The following is a 23885-nucleotide window of genomic DNA, read 5'->3' on the forward strand; positions in this document are numbered from 1 at the left end:
GAATGGAATACCCCTCGTATTCCATAGTGATAATGTGATCATTCATCATTCTTCTTGGAAACAAAACAAAATAAATACGGACCCATAGATACAATATTAAATAAAGCAATCAATTCTCTTAGATATAGAAGTCATTTGCTTGCGTCATTTTCTAAAAATTGAACTTCGCGCGGTAATAAAATATATATATATATATGCTTGAAAATTTTTAGTATGAAGCTGAGCTGGTAGATGAAGACTTGAGTGCAACAATTAGGGGTTTATACCCCTCCATATTCTACTGTTGCGCGTTGTTGAGGTGAGTTAAGCAAGGAAAACTTTTAATTAAACATATGTGTATTGTTAGAAAATACCTTGTACGCATCAGGTATATTCACGGGTTCGCCGCTCTCCGCCACGTAGCCAACGATGCCTGAACCCCATGGTATCCTGATCTCCTCAAGCTGTTCCATCTGTTCTGGAGTTGACTTAGAGCAGACATCGAAGAGCTTCGACACCAGGCATCTGTGAAAAGGATTTTTTTTTAATTGGCAGTACGATTGGGTTAGCTTCCTTTTACTGTAAAACAATTTATTATTGAATTTAATGTATTGTTGAAAAATAATGTCAACTTGAGGTGACAATTTCTTTCTGAGCATTGCTGATTGCTGAACAGCATTTGAACGTCTAAGGTAAAGGTTTTATATATGTTATATATGGTTTATTTAAATAAAATAACTAATTACTCGGTGTTTAAATATATATAAGCGCAAATCCCGAAGAAGGCAGGACCAATTAGAGTTTTTTTTATTTATTCCTTGAACTTAGAGGAATGTTTTTATGGAAAGAAAAATTTGAGATTTTTAAAATTTAGTACTTAGGTTTTGATTCTAAAAAAGCGAAAAGTCTCTATGGTCTCTATATAAGCAACCGATAAATAAAAATCTTTCATTGATTAGACATTGAACCATATGATGCGCTAAATATGTCAATAGTAAAATTTCATATACGGGAGCCATAGTTCGAGCTAAATCTCGATGTTACTCATAGAATCGTTTTCATTAAATCAGACATTTGTATAGGCAATCATACAATCTGCCTGGAAGACATGCGCGAGACAGGACTGTAATCGAATTCCAAGCTTGTCCGAGGAATTTCTAATCGGAAATAGTTAGGATTTAATAAAATCAACTTTTGTCAATATATTGTTATGAAATATTATGTACAATAAAGTTTAAACAGATATAAGGCTTTCAATTATCATCTAATATATAAAATTCTCGTGCCGCGGTGCTTGTGGTTAAACTCCTCCGAAACGGCTTGACCGATTCTCATGAAATTTTGAGTGCATATTGGGTATAACTGAGAATCGGACAACATCTACTTTTCATTCCCCTAAATGTTAGGGGTTTAACCCCAAATTTTTTTTTTAATTATTAGGTAAAAAAAATATTTTTATATTTTTATGATGCAGCATTAAAAATACATAGGTACAACCCCTAATTTTTACCTCTCTACGATCAACCCCTATTTTTTATTATTAACTAGCAAACTCGGCGAACTCCGTTTCGTCTTGGCTTCGTTTTATGTAACATTTCGTTTGGTGATCCCACTTTTCTGTTGAAATTTTTCCTGAATTTTCTTTGCTATAAACCTCACGGAGCCCGAGACCTTTCCAACGAATGCATAACCGTGGAAATCGGTTCGTGCATTCTGGAGTTATAGCGTCAGGAAGGAAAACCCGACTTATTTTTATATAGTAGAGATGATATACATGGTAAAACGACGTTTGCCGGATCAGCTAGTATTATATATATACAGTAACACACATGAGAACCTGGGTTCGTGACGAACAATAGTTGTAAGGAAAAATCTAGCATTTCAAATATGGATAGGGTCATGCTATGGGGTTAAGTAAAATTCATAATCGGCAATAGTTCAAAAGTCAAAATCATTTATTCATATAGGTAACACAATGTACACTTATGAACGTCAAAAAATAAATATATATGAAATGCTTCTGGTAGTAAATTTTACATTTACTACCAGTTCTCAAATCAACGGCGTAGAAAATAAGAGAAGAACTGGCAATAAACTCTCCGGCACTCTTTTTAATCGCCAAGTTTTTTGTTTTACACAATGTTTTTGACCTGCAACCATTACACCATGTTCCACATGACATCTTATGTAATCAATAGTTAATTGTTGTGTCCTAAGTCCTAACCTACCCATAATTCATCAAAAATATCATCTTATTAGACCATTTGAGCTGGACTACTAACTGTCTCTTTCCATCACAACAAAAACCCAATTTGACAGACAGAGACAAATTAATACATTAGTTAAAACAGTACAGTTACGACTTCCACTATCATGACAAACTTAATATTTACGGAACTAAATTTTCCATTATAAATATAAGTCATAAACTAATTAGGTGTCTTCAACCGATAACAAATCTAGATAAAATCTAATGCTTTTACGTTTTAATTATATAACGCGTTATAAATTATATTAGCTATATAAAATAAATATGGTTGCAGCGTTTATACCTTCTTAAAGAACAGAGGGCAAACGGGCAGGAGGCTCATCTGATTCTTAGTGATACCGCCGCCCATGGCCACTCTAAATGGCAAAGGTCTCATGAATGCGTTGCCGGCTTTTAAAAATTGGTACGATCTTTTCTGCATATTAAATAACCTCTAAACCGAGTTAAAATTTTTAGGGGTATTTGATGTTGGTTCTAGGGGGAACATGGTCATTATTGGTCATGGGTTCTATCGGTAACCTTGTACTGGCACTCGATTTCTATCATCACGATAAAATCATGCGACATTTTATCTTAATATTCAAAGTGAGTTATTTGATACTCAAATTGAGTCAAAGCTTCGAATGTTATTTTCGCCTTTCAATCACTGTTATCGACAAATAAATTTTTCGATAATATCTACATGAAATACTTCTTTTGATTTTTTTGATATATTACATTTACTACACATAATCAAAACAGTGTTAATAGTAGACCAGACGATTAACCTACTCGTTTCTGGATCAGATTCAGAATGTTTGTGAAAATGGACAGGTCATAGCACCCATACCCGACAAGCGTGTATATTTTTTTTTTATGTAATAGGAGGCAAACGGGCAGAAGGCTCACCTGATGTTAAGTGATACCGCCGCCCATGTACACTCACACTGCCAGAAGGCTCGCAAGTGCGTTCCGGCCTTTCAAGAATTGGTACGCTCTTTTCTTGAAGGACCCTAAGTCGAATTGGTTCGGAAATACTTCAGTGGGCAGTTGGTTCCACATAGTGGTTGTGAGCGGCAAAACTGCCTTAGAAATGGCAACTATCATCTCGTCCTTACCAATAATTTTGATTATTGTGTAGTAAAATATTTTGTGAATGTCTATGGACCTCTGAACCTCACGATGAGATATTTTGTGTGGAAAAATGTGGCAAAGTGTGTGTGTGGCATATAGGTCCGTCCCGAATATTTAAAATATCAAGGGAATTTTTACCTAACTTATGTTATTAAACCAAGAAACAGTTTTTAATGCGAATGTATAATTTACCTGACTCGAGGTAAAATGTTTCTTAGCAGTTAGATTCTCGTAAGCTTAAGCACAAAATTAAAAATAATATAAAAGTTTAAAGTATTTTTTTAGATTAGAATTAGCAAAAGTCGACAAAACCAATAATAGAATATTTAAGATTATTAGTATAAAGTTCGTGATAAGACGCCAGTTAAAAAGCAATATATACTGTATAATTGGTCCAATGAACGTTAACTCCACAGAATCACTTCTAGAAGAACCACAAAATAAAACCTACTTTATAAAATAGTTGGTACCTAACGCTGATTACTTTGTGTCTCTCGTCTTCAAGCAGTGTAATATTAGTTCAGCGACTAACTTTAAGCTTTTAAAAAAATCTCTCCTAACATCTATTGCTTACATACAAAAAATACAAATGCTAAAATAATGCTGCACTTATTCCTTATAAAAAACCTTATCAATTAAGTAAGATAAAGATAAATCCCGTCATACTGTATTTTGTACAGCAAAACAGATCTTTGTGTTTCAAATGTACGTGTTCAGAATGCTAATGAATTTGGAAGCTTTAGGCAAAAGGGTGCTATTATGAAAACGGGGTTATCTTTCATGTTTTCGACGCACAAATACAGTATTGGGTAAGATTTCAAATAGTTCTTTAGTTACTGACGCTTGAATTTTTATGTTTGCAAAATTTCAAGTCACAAGAACACAGAGTAGTATCAAATCTAATTACATTTTAACCGGATCCAAACGTTTACTTTACAAAAAAGTAACATTATTATCCGGACGAAGAAATCGAAGTCAGTACCTAGATCAAGATTCTCAAAGAAGGCTCACTTTGTGTCGCAGCGTCAGAGGAACTAACGAGAAACAAAAACCGTTTCACGTGCAGTACAGAAAGGGTTAATATTTGTCCTGTTGAATAATTAAAATGATCCTATTAACCACAAATATGTATTATTTTATTATTATTACTAGCTGGCCTGGCGAACATCGTACCGCCTAACAGTCGATTCTTTATTTTTTTAAATACTTATTCTGCTATTCGGGACACCGGTCTAGCTAGTAAGATAAAAAAAAGAAAGTTGATAATACAACAAATACATTATGTCAAAAAATTATAATTTACCTTCCCGGAACCCCTCCACTAACACTTGAACTTTATGATATGGTATTAAAGTTCAAATTGCCTTTAAATATTATTACGAATATTTTGTATGGGAATATAGAAAAGTGTTGTTTTTAGACTTTTTCACTCAATTTTTTTTAATTTTTCTCTCCGTAAGAACCACCCTCTTACTTCAAGGAATATTATAAAAAATATAATCAGACAAATCGGTCAAGCCGTTTTCATGTTATGTCGTGACAACGGAAAACGGGTTTCATTTTTATATATATAGATTATACCGTTTTACTCTAAATAGTCGTGTTTCAGTCAGTACTTTAGTAATAGATTTAGACCTTATTTAATAAAGGCATGTTTATGAATATTTCGAAATGTCTCGTCTTTCGTATCTATTAAACGTTTAGATTTTGTTTACGCTTAACTCAAGAAAAATGTCAAAATGCAAGTAGACAAAACCGTAAGACTTAAGGAATTTTACGATAGAGCCTTGTAAATGATGACGGTGCAAGAAGATTTGTGGCGATTTGCGGCAGAGCTAGACATTATCCTTAGAATAATGACAGTGATCAATTTATTCTTTGAAAATTCTCGTCCATTTTCACAAGGCTGTACTTGATCATAGTTAAATTGCGTAACATAATCCGTTGGGGTTCAATTTCCAAGACAATAAGTAACCATTTTGTATCAAGATTAATGAGTTACTATATATATGTTAGAGACAATTTTTCGTATATTTCTCTAACAGGTACTACAAAAAGATTCTAAAAACTTTAACATTACGAGCTTATAAGAAAGTCATGTGTTTGTATATAGTTCGTCTTCATGATAAAACCATAGTTTCCTTTTTTAAGGCAATTTCTGCCGGACACCATCACCTCTCCGTAACCAGCTGCCAGTAGAGGTAATCGAATCGATACGACTTAGGGACCTTCAAGAAAACATCGTACCATTCCCTCAAAGGCCGGCAACACATCCGCTAGCACATTAGGGGTTGTAATTTTCCACGGGCAGCAGTAAGCACTTTATTCAAAGTGAGCTACCTAATCATTTGAATTTGTCAAGAAAAAAAAAACTCGCGAAAAATAATATGAAATGTGCATATAGCCGACATCGATAAATAAGAATGGAGCATTATAATTTGAATATAGGTTTGGTACAGCAGACATTTAAACTAGGAGACTCGGCCAAGCGTTGCTGTGGCTAAGGTTTTTGTTATATGTACATAGTAATAAACTATTCAAGAGAAAACGGTTATGGGCATCACCTAGCTTTTTTGGTGGTTATGCCATTAAATTGTAGCTCATGTGAAACGTTGGTACATTCAACAAAGCGCCTAGAATTGTGACTGGCAAATAATACACAAATAATATTGCGGGTATAAAATAAGATGTAAGATCTTTACAGCTAGATTAAACCGTAATTTATATATATTTAGATATGCATCTGTCAAAGGTCAGATAAGTAGGATATCAAGAAGAAAAAAAAAGCTAAATAATATCCCATGGGGTAGAAGTAATTGTTCCGTGTACTAAGCTTTTAATCCTACAAACGCGGAGGTAAGAGTCATAACACTTATGGAAGCTATAAAATAATAATTTATCTTTATAACCGCAATATGCATATACTGTATAACTATCCTTCCTTATTAATATTTATCAATGTCGATGTCATCAATATATCGGAAGTCCACTTATCTGATTGTGTTGGATAACCAGACGGGCTTTCTTCATTTGAAGGTTTTTACTTAAATTATTCAATTTAATTAAAGATTCAGCATATACACTTCATAATTCAGTTATGTTGTATTCGCTTACTTCAAAAAATAATCTAAATCAAAATTTTACTTAAATTTATATAAAAAAAGAATCAGTGGCACTACAACCTTTTTAGGTCTGGGCCTCAGATTTATGTATCTGTTTCATGATCATTTGTTAATCTAATAGGCAAGTAGGTGTCAGCCTCCTGTGCCTGACGCACGCTGTCGACTTTTTGGGTCTAAGGCAAGCTGGTTTCCTCACGATGTTTCCTTCACCGTTCAAGCGAATGTTAATGCGCACATAGAAATAAAGTCCATTGGTGCACAGCCGAAGATCGAACCTGCGACCTCAGGGATGAGAGTCGTACGCTGAAGCCACTAGGCCAACACTGCTCAAAAAACATAAATTTATAACACCATTAAATTTCCATTTCATTTCTAGGTTCGATTACATACAACCAGTACAACTCACCACGATTCTATTTTATCTCAGAATTGTTCGTACACAAAAATTATTCAACACACACGAAGGAAACTGTATCGCTATTATCAACACTCGTGCCATCTCCCAAATTCCCAAACGCGTTCCACTTAATCCCCCCGCACTTCACCCCCTCGACCTTAACCTTACAGGATAAGCCAATAGAGATGTACTTATCAGCCAGTTCTGAAGACGTGTTTCGTTTGTCTCATTTAGATTCAACATTCGATGTGATGAGATTATCGCATGTAGGTTTTATAATCTCGCTACGACGAAAATATTTTTAGGCGATGTTTTCTGCTTGAGACGTTTTAGAATTAAATTAAATCTCTTTCTGAGACCCCTATTTCTAAGAATTTGGGATGTATAAAAGAAGTTATATATATATATGTGATGAGATTATCGCATGTAGGTTTTATAATCTCGCTACGACGAAAATAATTTTGGGCGATGTTTTCTGCCTGAGACGTTTCAGAATTAAATTAAATCTCTTTCTGAGACCCCTATTTCTAAGAATTTGGGATGTATAAAAGAAGTTATATATATATATACTAGCAAACCGGCCAAGCGTTGCTGTGGCTAAAGTTTTTGTTATATTACATAGTAGCAAACTATTCAAGGGAAAACGGTAGGAGAACACCAGTAATGGGGACCACCATGCTTTTTTGGTGGTTATGCCATTAAATTGTAGCTTATGTGAAACGTTGGTACTTTCAATACAGCGCCGTCTGTTAGAATTGTGACTATCAAATAATAAACAAATATTTTGCAATAAAATAATATTGCGGGTATAAATTGAGATGTAAGCTATCCTATCTTTTAAGTTGGACCAAACTACACACGGTGTGCATATTTGATTGATATCGGTTCGGTCTATAGCGGACAAACAACGTGACACGTAATTTATATATATTAAGATAGAAACGCAAACATAATACATATTACATTTTCGAAGTCTAAATATCTGACAGACCGAATAAAAATAAAACAAAGAATTAAATGATAATAAGTTACCAAATTTAAGATGAGTGTAAATGAAAACAAAGGAAATATGAAAATCATTCTAAGGCTGAATATCTTCAAGACTTACTTACGGCCGTGAAAAGCGATTAAAGTTTAGCGAAGTATGAAAACAAGATCTACACGAGTTCAAAGTTGGCCAACTTTGAAGCCAACTTTATAAATACCAAAGCTCAAAAGAATCAACAAAAGAAATTTATAAAATGTTCCTTAACGTATAATTTATAAAATAATAAAAAACTTACTCGCTAGCAATAGAAAATATTATGAGAACAATCCAAAAAAATCGTCGATGAAAATGTTCCACCCAAGTGTAAACCTCACGCAATATCGTTTCACTTCGAAATATATAATGCATCAACTGCTAAGACAAAAAAATACTAAGTCACTTTAAAGTTTATTTACTTAGGAAAATACCAGGCAACGCTCGTGGCAAGGCGTCTCCTCTTCCTAGCTCTATTTTCAATTCAATAGCATTACTTGAATTAGCGTCTCCTGCCCCATTAGCTTTTATCTATTCAAGTTAGTAGACATCTGGTAACATTGGGTTATGTTCAAGACTCCCTCTCAAAATAACTTTGGTAAGATCGTTAACTGTCACGCCCCATTTAATAACAATTCAAAACTTCCCCGAAATATTCGAGTATGTAAATTGGACCTTTAGTCTAATTTTACACCAATTTAGCGGAGAATGTTAAGAACATTCCGAAACGTTTATTAAATCCAATGGTTGCTTTGTCTGTAAAGAATTTGTGTAAGAAGAAACACTACATAACTAAAAACAAAGGTCAAATAGAATACTTACACTTCACTTAAAATAGATATCTATATATATAAAAATGAAACACGTTTTCCGTTGTCACGACATGACATGAAAACGGCTTGACCGATTTGTCTGATTCTTTTTGACGTGATAACGTCTTTAAAATCGTTTTAGTCGGGTGACATGTTCAGAAACTTGTGTCACACCAAAACCTCACGAGCGCGATCGCAGGTATAACGAGAGAGAGACGGACCGATCTCCCGTCTCATCTCGAGCGCTGCCAGTCATTCCGTGAATGTATGAAGAAAAATGTATATCATAGTCGAATAAGTAAACTTGTCATTTTACACCCGAAATTTATCATCAAAAGTGTGAATAAAACGATAGATGTAATTTAAAATTTGAAAAAATTGTTATCTTCATTAATTCCTTACTTCCCAAAAACTTATATCACCAATAAGACGTTATCACGTAAACATCTCGATCGTAAACCTACTTTACAAACAACCAATATTTTTTATAATATTCCTTGAAGTACGAGGATGGTTCTTACGGAGAGAAAGATTAAAAAAAATGAGTGAAAAAGTCTAAAAACAACACTTTTCTATATTCCTATACAAAATATTCGTAATAATATTTAAAGGCAATTTGAACTTTAATACCATATCATAAAGTTCAAGTTTTAGTGGAGGGGTTCCGGGAAGGTAAATTTTTATTTTTTGACTTAATGTATTTGTTGTAATATCAACTTTCTTTTCTTTATCTTACTAGCTAGACCGGTGTCATGAATAGCAGAATAAGTATAAAAAAAAAAAAAAGAATCGACTGTTAGGCGGTACGATGTTCGCCAGACCAGCTAGTATTATATATATATATAAAATATAATGTTTTATAGAGAGCACGAGAATAAATCAATAGATTTCTCTATTGAAAAAGTACAAGCACAAACAATAACAAAAGTACACTTAACAGACGAAAGGATAACGACATCCCAGCTATTCCATACAGTATTACTATCGTGAAATTGAGCGTGTAACCGAAGACAGATTGAGGCGATGAGACCTTTAGCCCACCGCACCCATGGGAACATAACGCTGTAGAAAGTTAAGTAACTTGGATTCTAGCCAGGATGTAAACAATACAATATACACGAAATATCATCCCAGAATCCATAATATCATATTATGTGGAGGAAAACCGTTGTTTAAAAGCTAGAACGAGACGCTAATGTTACACCAAAATTCAACACGAAGCTTGGTGTATTTTACTATCCGCTTTGTGTATTTTGTTTTAAGACATAAAATCTAAATATATAAAATTCTCGTGTCGCGGCTTGACCGATTCTCATGAAATTTTGTGTGCATATTGGGTATGTCTGAGAATCGGACAACATCTATTTTTCATCCCCCTAAATGTTAAGAGTCCACCCCTAAAAAAAATTTATTTTTAGAATAAAATTATTTTCTTATGCATTAAAAAATACATACAACTCCTAATTTTCACCCCTCTACGATCAACCCCTATTTTGTATTATAAATGATATACATGGCAAAACGAAGTTTGCCCGGTCAGCTAGTTAACTATAAAATTGAATTATAAAACGTGACTAAATCTCTGAAACTTAAATCCATTCGAGATTGTCGCGACAAATAATGTACATGATATTTTTCTTTCTAACAGATGGGTAAGCTGGTATATTTATTTTTACATTACATTAGATTACCGTTGAGGATAAAAGCGAAGACGCGCGTCGTTAAGTCAACAAAATGTGTGGTCCCCGTCGCATGTACGCCATTTGTACGAACACTGGACTTCCGATTTTTTTCCTTTGTCACGCTCTAATAAAGAAGGTCTGTACTAAACGTTTTATATGCTGGTTTGTAGTTTTCCACCGGAAATGACTTATCTCGCTGTTTTCCTATTTTGTTTATTCGTAATCAGATTTCCTTTTCGATTTCTGAAGACGGTTGAATGATATTATTTAAGGAGTACATTAGCTAAACGATTAGTAGATTAATTTATTCAACAGGTATTGTCAACATTAATTTTATCAGATCCTAGATCAGATTGTATCTAGTAAATTAGTAAAAAAATATAAAAATATAGTATTGTCTTTGATTAACATAACCTTTACACATTTAAAGAAAAAACTTTTTAACCGGATTAAAGTTATGTATTATTATAAATTTACAATTATTAAAATAAAATTATTCTTATTCTTATTTAACAATCCGCGAAAATAGAGGACACCGTGAGCCATTTTTGCCAAAACCCTCCATCTTTTAGTCGATACCAACTCCGGGTTAATAAATACAGATAATGCAACATTCTCTACAGCTGTGATACTTTTTGACATCCAACACCTTTGTCTTCAGTCACCGTGACCACGCACGCTGTAAAGCACGCTAAACATCGGATAAATTTAAAATTATGTTAAATAATTGTAAATTTATAATAATACATAACTTTAATCCGGTTAAAAAGTATTTTCTTTAAATATAAAAATATCTAAACGCTCACGGCACCCGTATATATGCAAATTTAACAACTTCTCACACCAATTAAAATACAATTCCATTTATATCCATTTTAGAGTTATATCTTGCATTATTTATATCATATTCCTTATGTATTGCATTACATGTTCACGTCTCCTTGGGAGGCCTAATCTCTTGAGTTATTTAATCCGGCTCAAATGGCGACATCATTAATGCCATACGAAGGACAACATCTATGCCACAGATCATTTAAACATTGACATACTAAACCTGCTACTGCGTGTTAATAATAAGGATGATATTCGCTTACCAAAGACAGTTTTGGAACACTTGTTATTGTTTGTATGAAATTTAATATCATGTCAGCTTGGAAGCCGTGTAGGAAATACCATCCTACGATAACGGATTAGGGACAAAAGCTTTTGTAAATAAAATGAAGTCCACTAAATAAAGATTTTCACAACTTAACCTACGTTTAATAAGCATTTTGATAGAATATTTTTTATAAAGCTCTGTAGGTCACACAGAGGTCTCTCGAAAAAAAAATCCCGATCGATGACTTTATTGATATATATGTGTTCCTATACCGTAATACAATAGGAGATTATATATTCTGTACAGCAAGAAACCTCTTAACAAAACCTCAAATTGCTTTATATAATTACAGGTGCGAAGACTTTTTGTCAAATTGAAGTATTTCTTCTTCAGAGAGACAGGTGAAATAAATTTTCATTGACATTTCTTTATTTAATTTACGAGAAACCTTTCGACAGTATCAGGTTACATTATAGGAGATTACATTTTCATGTATTTTATTAGGTACGAAGCAGACAATCCAAAACTTCAATTGAAAATGTTTGACGATCATTCCTCTGCCTTTAATGACAATAATGTGGCAGTTATGTTTGCTATATCGATAAAATATAACTACTATAATTAATGTATGCATTTTAATACATATTTCAGAGGTATTGTTATCAACTTATAATAATTTTACATAATTTTTTTTTCCGACGTTTCGCGTGCTTTACAGCGTGGTCACAGTGACTAAAGACAAAAGGTGTTGATTGTCAAAAAGTATCACAGCTGTAGAAAAAGTTGTATTATCTGTATTTATTTCCCCGGAGTTGGTATCGACTAAAAGATGGAGAGTTTTCTTTAAATATGTAAAAGTTATATCAATAAAAGCCAATACTATATTTCAGAGTTTGATTGTCTATTGTTACCGTACTTTTACATATTTCAATTCCTGTAAACAAGCTTTAATGTTAATATTTTTTTGTCCCTCCTATCAACTTAAAATGAAAGTTATATTGCCCCACAGATTCATAAAGAGAACCATTTCATCGATTTTGTTCATTAAACGAAGGAATTCAGATTTGCGTAAAACATGACGTGTAGTTGCGAAATGTCAATTCAAATATATTCGATTGTATTTCTGTCACTTTGATCACGTTCACCAACATCACGAAATGTCCCGTTGACATAGAGTAATTAATCGCTGTTCGAGTAATGTTACTACGCAATTTCTACAATAATGTCTGATCTAAGACTCACGAAACGCATAAGGTTTATAGAACGAACGAATTTTGTACAAGAACCAATGTTTTGTTACCTACTAATTCTTTGACACGTACATTCTAAAAAATTTGATCACGTAGCACGATCAGCTTTGTACATTTATCCTATGTGTACTTAAAAATAAAGTGAAGTGGTATAACAGCGACGTATCTCTGCCTGAATATAAATTTAAAAAAAAGTTACATTAAAGATTTTTACAATTTAATTTACCTGCCATTTTGCGGATTAGGCGAGGCGGCTTTTTCTCCTTGGACGAGGAACAGAGAGCCTCGGTCGGCATCAAGAAGAATTGAAACGTTTTGCAGGATTTTATGGCATAAAACCCGTACTTCCAGTTCATTGCAAATGTCCTTTACCTGGAAATAATAATAAAAACTAAATAAATAATACACGAGTAGTTAGAATTTGTAAAAAGTAGCGCAAATGATAATAAAGATCTGAAATTTTAACTTCTCTGTGGCTAAAAGAAATATAACATTTTATTTGATTTATAATCTATGCTGTTAGGCCTTTTATGAGCTAAAACCCATGAGCATCAGGCGTCCTCTAGCATTTTCTAGAAACATTACCTTTCCCTGTTTCTTTTTAACGCATAATTAAAAGTCTTACGTTTACGTGATACTACTACTTTTTGTAAAATTCTATATTCGGTTTTCCGGATATACACGCGATTTATATGAGGTAAAATAAGTTTTATTTAAATATATGTTGTTCTGAAATCGTTTTTTCAATAGGTAGATTCAAAAAGTTGCCATATGTACAATTAGGTTTGCAATCGGACAGATCCTTGACAAGATTTTTCCATTTCCATTCCATTTAAAAGAGTGCAAAATATGGTATTAAATTTATAGCTAAAACAATTTTTTTTTATTTTTTATTTAAAGACAATTCACACCAATTAACCTAATCCCATGCTAAGCTGGTGAAGCTTGTGTTATGGGTACTAGGCAACGGATATACATACATATTATAGATAGATAGACATATAAATACATATTTTAAACACCCAAGACCTAAGCACAACACCGAATGCTCATCACATCGATGTTCGTCTCAGCCGGGGATCGAACCCGGGACCCATGGATTCGCAGTCAGGGCTACTAACCACTAGACCAATGAGTCGTCAAAACAATCCAATTTAATTCTTTGATTCCAGTTATTACAACCACAATCTATTCTTCTAATACATCTAAACAAACAAACACTGGGTCAGTCACGTTCAACCCAAATTCAAGATAAAATTAATGATTCGTTATATCAATAGACTTGAATAAATAGCGATGGAAGATTAAACAAATGTTCGGCTTGTCTCGGAAGATGTTGAAATATGATACGTTTGTGAATTATTAAGCTGTATTAATTATAAATGCTTTGGCCTAGATCTATTTAAATCTATATATATAAAAATGAAACCCGTTTTCCGTTGTCACGACATAACATGAAAACGGTTTGACCGATTTGTCTGATTTTTTTTATAATATACCTTGAATACGAAGATGGTTCTTACGGAGAAAAATTAAAATAAAATTGAGTGAATCAGTCTAAAAACAACACTTTTCTATATTCCCATACAAAATATTCGTAATAATACTTAAAAGTGAATTTGAACTTTAATACCATATCATAAAGTTCAAGTGTTAGTGGAGGGGTTCCGGGAAGGTAAATTTTTAGTTTTTGACATAATGTATTTGTTGTACTATCAACTTTCTTTTTTTATCTTACTAGCTAGACCGGTGTCGTGAATAGCAGAATAAGTTTAAAATAAAGAATCGACTGTTAGGCGGTACGATGTTCGCCAGGCCAGCTAGTATTGTAAAAAATTTAATATTTCTTTAAACAAAATATTTTTGATGCATTCTTTCACTATTGGTTTACTGTTCAATGTGAAAGCGACTTACGTAAGTTTCCGAAATATCGGTTTAGCTTAAAGTAGCAAGGTGGTTTTAGTGGAAAAATTCCCACATATGTCTCTGATGAATACAGAGAATGCTGAGAAAAGCATGCACCAAGCAAAATGCAGAAGTATGCTGTGCGTCCAAAAGAAAGGAAGGACTGAAGATCCTCAACTATTCTTACCACCGACCGGCCGGAGCGGTATATATGATAATACGTATATATGTGTACTTTGTTCTTAGAAACACTTCTATAGCGCGATTATAAATATGGCGTCATCGTGCTGATTATAACCGTAGATATTGCTATATGCGTATTACTAATAAAAAAAGTTTAAACATATATAAATCGTTCTGTGGACTTATGGAAGGACACACTCGTAAAATATATAGTACGTATGTTTATTTGATATAACTATGACCCTGACGTAAAAAATAACAAAACAAAAATGGTCACTTTACAAAATTTACTTACGTGAAGTTATTTGCGATAATAATAAACACAAATCGATCGTTCGATACTATTTGCAAAGTGTATTAACGTCTGGTATACAAAACGAAGGAAATTTGTTCGGAAATCAAAGGCAAAACTTTGGTGAATGGTTCTGAAGGGTTGGCTAAAGTTATCGGCGTGTGAGGCAATTCAACTCGAATCCGTACCAAGTATGGACTTTTGACAGTTGACACTTTATACAAAGTAATTTATTCAAAGGTCCTAACTTTGATAATTAGCAAGATACAATACTTGGGTTGTATCTTCTACCGCATATTGCAAGATGTTCGAATAATGCTATATCTTCCTTATAAACGATACGTCGTTATAATAAATCCTATATTTTAACCAAAGGAAGAGGTTATCAATTTCACGTATTTTTTGTGATTAAGCATGACCGTGCCTTGCCGTGGACCAATTTGGATAATGAGGTGTCAAATGATTCGGATTAAATTTGACTTTCTGTTACTTATTCCCCCCTCCTCTTGTCAGCAAAAGTAAGCAAAGCCCCTAAAAATTATAGTACCTAAACGTGTTAAATTTTGTAGGAATCCTCAAAAATGCATTTCGTTTTTAAGCTTAGACAATGTGTGGGTAATATACGTATAAAAAAAGTAAATAATAACTGTTGACGTAATCACCAAATAAGAAAATCAGAGGGACATCCCCCCCCCACCTTTAGTGCTTACGTAATACTTGAACGGCGCCATAACGTATTGAGAAAAAAATATCGTTTAATACATTTAATTCTAATTTAATACAAACAGATATCTTGGCCAACAAGACCAATCAATATAAACAAGAAATATTGTTATTGTATACTTAGTGCATTTTGGAGTCGGTTATATGTTTTAAAGCAATTTATTTGATTCAACACTAACAAATATTAAAACGCCGATATATATTGTAGGAAAATAGATTTCCATCTACAAAGATAAAATAAATAATGTCTTCGAAAGCCTTTACACGAAATCTTAAAATACCGCGTCTACGGAAGGCTCCTCCTTCGTAAGCATTAGAATCGGCGATAAGCGTAGGAGGGGGAAGGAAATCCCGAATCCAGTAATCATCGCCCTTGCAAACGAAGTTCATAAATATTCATAATGCCATGCCAGTACCAAAATATTCTGTTCGATTTTGAAAGCATTTGTAACAATTATAGATAATATCTTTAACTTAAACGTTAGTCTTCTCATGGTCCGTAATCATTTGGTGAAATACTTTCAGAACAAAAGTGTATCAGGGTCTCTCATCATGAATAATATTATAATTATATGAGTCTTATCGTAGTTTAGTATTCTATAGCTGATGGTATAACGATTTGGTCAACCATTTCATGATATGTTCAGTATTGGTCGTATACATAATATCTGGTTAATGATTTAGTACAAGGAGACATTTTTACTGAAACGAAAATTTACTGGCTTAGCTAAAAAAAATCCAACAAACACAAGTAAGTGATAATTTTTGGGTCTAAGGCAAGCCGGTTCACTCACGATGTTTTCCTTCACCGTTCGGGCGAATGTTTAATGCGCACATAGACAGAAATACTATTGATGCACGGAAATTGAACCTACGACCTCAAGGATGAGAGTCGCTGAAGCCACTAGGCCAATACTGCTTTAGCTAATCCTATAAAGATAAAGCAGATAAAATCGAGAATCATCGGTACGTGTCTCACAAAACACAAGAAAATTATATTAATACAACAAAAAGTAACAATCTACGAATAATATACCAACGGTAAAGATAATTAAGATATGAAGAGAAAATATTATAAGCAAGAGACTATAAATAACAATAACATTGGAATATTGGTCTACGAAAATGCAATTCCATAACTCATTGGTAATAGAATCCAATGACAGTCGTATGCAAACGTTATTGCATTAAAACAACGTCATTAATTCTAATCAGAAATTCACAATTGCGTAAATAGTACATTGGAAACGATATGATTCACGTCATTGAATCTATGAATACTGATTCGGATATCCGGTTTGATTGATATAATACTTAAGAATACTCACGTCATTGTATACGCGATATTAAAAGTACATTTGTTTACGTAAATATTTGTAGCTTAGAAATTTAATTTTGGAATACAAACTATTTTGAATTTAGAAATAATTAGAATATTCAAAAATAGAACTGAACTTTAGATAAGCTATTTAGCAAGTTCTTAGAAGCTAATAACGTTATTAAGCCTTTTGCTTCCAAAGTCGTCAAAAGAACGGGTATTTCGTAGCAGAATTACAACCTTTTTAGACATATTATTAATCTACCATATCTATAACAGACTGCTGACTGACCGCTTTTTAATTTAAGCAATATAGATAAAGAAAATACAATTATTATATAGGTAACATTAGTATAGCCTAACCAAATAAGGGAGCGTGCGTTCAAGTATTACGTAACGCAATTTTTGGAGATTATTGGAAACCCCCCGCCCCCATGTAACGCGCCGTAACGTTTTTCTGTACCCAAGTTTAGTAAAACATTTCGTGACCACCTAGTGACTCTTTATGACTAAAAGTTACCATTATGTGGTGTTAAGTACTGGAAAGTCGAAAATAACAATAATGCGTAATTCACTCTCAATCCCGCATCGTAACGTTTTACAAAAGATCCCCCCCAAATTCGTTACATAATACTTGAACGCTCCCTAACCAACCAATATGGAATTCTAATTAAAAATGCAGTCAGTACGTTTTTAATATATCAATGTATATCTAACCGCTATCTTTAACCGCTAACGACAAATTTCGCACGTGATCTCATCACCGATATTACTAATTACGTGGCATCGTATTAAAAGCCATTTAGGGGCTAGAATCACGTCAACCTGTATCCGATTATCTATCAGGGCACGTACTTCCGAACTCCGATCTTCGGAAATTGTGTTATACCCTGGGGAGACTCCAAACAGAATTTCAAAAGTTAAATCACCTTTTTAGCTTGCGGATTGTACTTACCTATAAATTTTTATTACAATCGTTACATGCCCTAGGCGATAAGGGTTTTATCGCTTGCGAATGTAACATTGTACAATAACAATAATCTTTATACAGAGATAAGATAATTTTCCACCTTATAAAAAGGCTTTAAGGGTTATTGTGGATGCATATTGCGTTAAAAATAAAATATCCAAATCTTCTTGACCATTTTTCTTCTGCCTCGTAATTAGCTACTACTTATGTATATTAAGTGTGACTCAATTAACCTTTGGATTAGCTTTTACATTTTTGTTTATACATATTATTATTATTTTTCTCTTTAGATTTTACTTTTTTTTTTTGTTAATTATTTATGCACTTGTACTGTACTTTCTGTCGGTGTTTCTTTTTTAATTGTTCCATATTAGGGTTGCCTGGAAGAATTAATCGCTTGTTAGCGATAATTTTCCTTCAGCCAAGACCTGTTATAGCTGAGGCCTACTTTAAAGAAAGCTGCCGCTCGAAATAAAGTCAAGCAAAATTATTCCTGTCAAAGAGCTATTTCTGTCGCTTTTATCACTGAATGTTCAAATTGCTATTTGAGCCTCACTCGTGATTAGTTTTCTTACAAAATAATATATATGTACAGAGATACATATAAATAAGAGTTTTATTGATGACTAGCGGTACCTATATATATATGTACATTTGTTTTTTTTTTTTAAATTTTTATATTACTCAGGGGTAATGCAGTGTTTGATTTCGGTTTAGTTTCTACACAATACATAATTTGTTTTTGTTTAGTATACAAATTTGTGTAAGTGTATTTGTCTTACGCGAGTATATACTACATTTTTAATTACATATTAAAACTAATTCATTACATTAACATACATCGTTTCTCTCGTTGATCTCGCTTAAATTACTCGAAAAGATAAAGTAAAAAAAAAAGTTACATTGAGATACAGATAATACATTAAAATAACAAGTTTTTAATATACTGATTAGAACAAATTAAAGAGTTATCCTCAAACCTCTTTATAACGTTAGTGGGAGTGTCTTCAAATCTTTTAATTATTCCATTAATTTTGACGAGTAAAAACTTTAACGTTGACGAAAAATATATTAAAACGAGGACTAGTATGAAAAATTCAAATGTCTCAGCAACTTTAAAAGGTTTGAAGGAAATTAAAATGCAAAAACTTAATTTTCTTATAAATTTATTAAAAACGATGCGGTCAAAGAACTTTCACCTCTCAAAGAGCAATTTAAAATTAAGTATTTTTTTCTGTTCCAGGACTTTTCTGATCATCTATCACCGCTGAGAATTGCCGAAAACCACCACAAACTGTGTGGCGACATTAACATAACCTTAAAGATAATTCCAGAAGATTGCAAGGGTCGCCACAGGTCGGTATTAGCTTAAAAAGGGTCGGGTAGCTGTAGCGGCTTATAAGCTAATGATAAGGCACGCCTTCGTGTGTATTAACGTACACTATGTTTACATATAATTGTTATCAACCGGGGACCCCCACTATCAGTGACCTCCGAGTTCAGAGGCCTGAATTCGTACACATGTAGACATGGATCATTTATAATGCTATATCCTCAATACACACAAGGAAAGGATAAGTATGAAAAAAATTTGCTTATTAGATTTGAGCTTAGTTAAGAATATATTTGAACCATGGGTTCGCTAGCCGTTGTTACACAATTTTAGCTTAAAATAATCAGCCTTGAAAAAGGCACACAATTGTCAAGTCGTAAGGTAATAGTTAGACTGATAATATAGTAACTAATACTTTGCCTTTAGTTAGTACACAATACACACAAACTGATATAATTATAAAACCCAAGCGAAACAAAAATGTTGTGCATCAAGTGTGACGATCGCTCTCATAAACATTTATAAAATAAAAATATATAATTCGAACAAGTGTTAAACATAATAAGTCTAACAGCCTTACGTATAGTTACTCAGAATAACAAATTAATTAATGTTTTTATAATTAAAGTGTTTAACTGCGTTGTTAAAGCTTGATGCCTAAATAGATTTTTGACATTTTCAATCTACTCATACTTTCACTACAAGCACTACAAACTTGAAATCAGATATACCTTAACAAATAATCAAATCGATAGTATCTAGGCTCGTAAGCCTTTATCAATAAAACAATGGAATAACGTTTAAGTGTGGATAAAAACGTAAGACAGAAATTATTAAATTCATATATTATGAAGCAACTCTACAGGCGTTAAGTAAGCTTCAAAAATTGTGAACCTTGCCATCGTTTTAAAGATTCAAAGGTCCCAGAGTTCGCAATTCCGTTAAAATATATTTTTAAGGTAAACGAACACCACAATTCATTTAACGTCTAAAACATTTTACCTACAAAATTAACGATTACGAGATTTAATTATCGAGATATACTAATAATTAGGCGTGAATTGGGGGTTTTAATTAAATATTCTATCAAAATTCAACATGGTACTTTTAATGTACACCGCGACGTCGTGGTGGACAGAAAAACTTCTTTTTTAAACTAAAATAGTAGTTAAACAAATAAACGACGTTATAATTATTTGAAATGCAAAAAATCATAATATCTCCTTGATATATCTCTTATTTGAGTGATTCTCAGAAGCGTAGTAATACAATCATTATACAGCTATATGTAAAATAACAGATGTTTACGTTCATATAATATAGGAATATTTTTTTAGTAAACAGTTTAAGATAAACATCGAATACTAAGAGTCTATTATTTCAATTTCGAGCATCACTTTTTTTTCGCTTGGGGTTTATAATTATATAATTTAACTAGCAGACCGGCCAAGCGTTGCTGTGGCTAAGGTTTTTGTTATATTACATAGTAGTAAACTATTCAAGGGAATCGGTAGGAGAACACCAGTCATAGGGACCACCATGCTTTATTGGTGGTTATGCCATTAAATTGTAGCTTATGTGAAACGTTGGCACTTTCAACACAGCGCCATCTGTTAGAATTGTGGCTATTAAATAATAAACAAATATTTTGCAATAAAATAATATTGCGGGTATAAATTGAGATGTAAGCTATCCTATCTTTTAAGTTAGTCAAACTGCACGGTGTGCAAATTTGATTGATATCGGATCGGTACTTTAGGAGTCCATAGCGGACAAACAACGTGACACGTATAGTATAAGATCCCGATATACAACGACCTTCACCGAGATGCTTATTTAATGAAACGTGTTTTATATTTAATTTAATATGTCCATAAATATAATCCATATGGGTTGCCTAGCAAATTTCAGTCCAGAGTATGTTTGATTAATATTTAAAAAAAAAATTATTTTATAATTTGCATGTAGTAAATTTTTTTAATTTTTTTCAATCTATATATTTAATCAGGGTAGTATTATATATGTATCACTATAACTTTCTTTTTTACTAAAGATGTATATATACTTTAGTGTCACATAAAAAATATACACATAAATAATTAATTGATTAAAAACAACCTAACGTTTGCATATTCTATGGGCTTCATACTTTCGATTGGTATAGAATTTATCTAATAATCATACCGGTGAAATATTTAAAAAAATATTTTTTATTTAATATTAAAAAAAATACTCTGGACTGAAATTTGCTAGGCAACCCATATGGATTATATTTATGGACATATTAAATTAAATATAAAACACGTTTCATTAAATAAGCATCTCGGTGAAGGTCGTTGTATATCGGGATCTTAGACCAGTAATTTATATACATTAAGATAGTGAATATTTGTGCGTATTGGGAACCATATAAAGGCATATTACTTACTACATACATATTATCAGTCTAACCTCTCTAATTATTAGCTTACCTTACGACTGACAAATGTGTGCCTTTCTAGAGATTTTAAGTTAAAATTGTGTAACGACGGCCATCGAACCGATGGTTCAAACATAAAACACAAGCTTCGTTAGTATGAGTTTAGTTGACTAGGGTCGTCATAATTGTAATCAATGGTCTGGGGACCTGTAATGCCTACAACAATATAAAGTATATAACAAATAAAAAAGCTGGATCTACCAACCAGTTCAAAGATAAGCTCCTTCTCATCCAGCTGCTTGAGCTCATGCCGAGAGCGCCTCTGAGGCCTTGAGGGTGTCGCATGAGGTTGGTCTCCCAGGAAGGTGGGAGTCCCATCTACAGTCGTCACTAGTGGCTTCAGAAGACCACCTCTCTCGAACTCGTGCGCTGAGATTTTTCTGTAGCAGGAAGAGACAAATTAGATAAAGGTATAGATAGATAGAAAGATGAAAAGCAGGAGATATCTACAAGCCTCAAAACATAAATATTTCTGTGTATTTTGTTGATTTTTATTTTTTGCCATAAGGCATGATCCTATTTGCTTCTATTCGAAATAATTATTGAGTTATAAGAAACAAAATAAAAATAGTACACAAGAACAGAGTGTTTTAGCTTTCTTTTCTTAAATTGTGCACAGACAATTAAAAAAAAGTAACAAAATAAACTTTGCCTCGTAACCAATTAAAGCTGGTATTTTGAATATGAAGACCAAGCGTGATATGGTCTCCATTCTCAATGAACCTCTCGCACTTTAATAAATATATAGATAATATTATAAAAGGTCACGGAATGTATGACATTAAATCTGACGTCAAATCATTATTCTTATTACTGTAACATCTTGAATATCTCATTGTAGGTCAGAAACCCGAATAAGGCACGTTTCTTGTATTTATAAAAGCTCGGGTACATTTGTGGCCTATATCTTTTCCCGATTTTCTCGCAATACAATGTATATACGCCTTAACGAGCGGAGTCAGTGAATTCTACATAGAATAAATGATGTTCTTTCAAAATGTTTTTCATAAAATTGGGAATAACTGCTAAATTTAGTGATTGAATATTATTCGATAGAACGCCATTCATGTGCGTCTTTTAGTAACAAACACGTCCGCGGATCAACGGAGCATTCAGTTTTTTAAATCGCTAATCAATTATATTGATAAGGTAATAGTGATTTAAATATTATACAAACAAACAAGCATGTGTCTAAAGTTCCAGTAGCCATTTTAGGAAAAGAATTTTGAATATAGAACTCAGGCGTATTTCCTGCAAAGCACTCCACTTGTTAATACAAAGCATTATGCCCATAGCCTGTAATATTAAAAACTGTATACTAAGGCGTCTACCAGTTTTGCACATCGTCTTAAACTTATACAGCCTAATACTTAAACTAATATATAGATATTGGTTACCATGGTTACCATTTTTTAAACATCGAAAATACAACGGTATCAATTAACAAACGCGGTACTATTACTTACACTTTTTTCACGCTAACAACAGAATCATTTTGTCGATTACATTTGATTATTTTTACAAACGGATTGAAACTTAAGTCAACATCTGATAGATTTAATGCTAACTTTTAATGAACAGAGGTTTACAATTTATCTAAGGTCGTTGACCTTTCGGGGCTTCGTGGAAATGTTAACAATTACCTGTTTACAACTTATTTAAACTTTTTCAACATTAGTGTCAAGTACACGACCGCTACACTGTTGAATTTGCGATTTTCTCAGGCATAAACAAATGTTTATACACTTTAAATTTAAGTTTTAATAGACTGTGTGGAAGTTTTGGCTTTGGGAATAACGTACTAATATGTGCAACAAACGTTTGTATTTCTATAGATACTCTTACCGAATGAAAATACATATACGAAGGCTAGCCATAAATGAGATTCTCCGCGGTTAAGCGAACTAATATAATCATTAAAATATTTAAAAAAAATAT

The 23885-nt window shown here is 32.8% G+C and overlaps 1 protein-coding gene across 5 annotated transcripts in view; it reads right to left on the minus strand.

The window, feature by feature from the left end:
• The window catches only part of LOC125060957 (dual 3',5'-cyclic-AMP and -GMP phosphodiesterase 11), a 201669-nt gene that overhangs the window by 42598 nt on the left and 135186 nt on the right, over nucleotides 1-23885 (minus strand). For all 5 annotated transcript variants that reach the window (XM_047666091.1, XM_047666090.1, XM_047666088.1 and 2 more), the window contains 3 exons: nucleotides 22153-22327; nucleotides 12971-13116; nucleotides 354-504 (listed from right to left, as the gene is read on the minus strand). In XM_047666091.1, coding sequence (XP_047522047.1) covers nucleotides 354-504; nucleotides 12971-13116; nucleotides 22153-22327 — 472 coding nt within the window. The remainder of the gene's footprint in view (nucleotides 1-353; nucleotides 505-12970; nucleotides 13117-22152; nucleotides 22328-23885) is intronic.

Source organism: Pieris napi, chromosome 22 (assembly GCF_905475465.1).
Source record: "Pieris napi chromosome 22, ilPieNapi1.2, whole genome shotgun sequence".
In the NCBI taxonomy this organism is placed as follows: Eukaryota; Metazoa; Arthropoda; class Insecta; order Lepidoptera; family Pieridae; genus Pieris; species Pieris napi.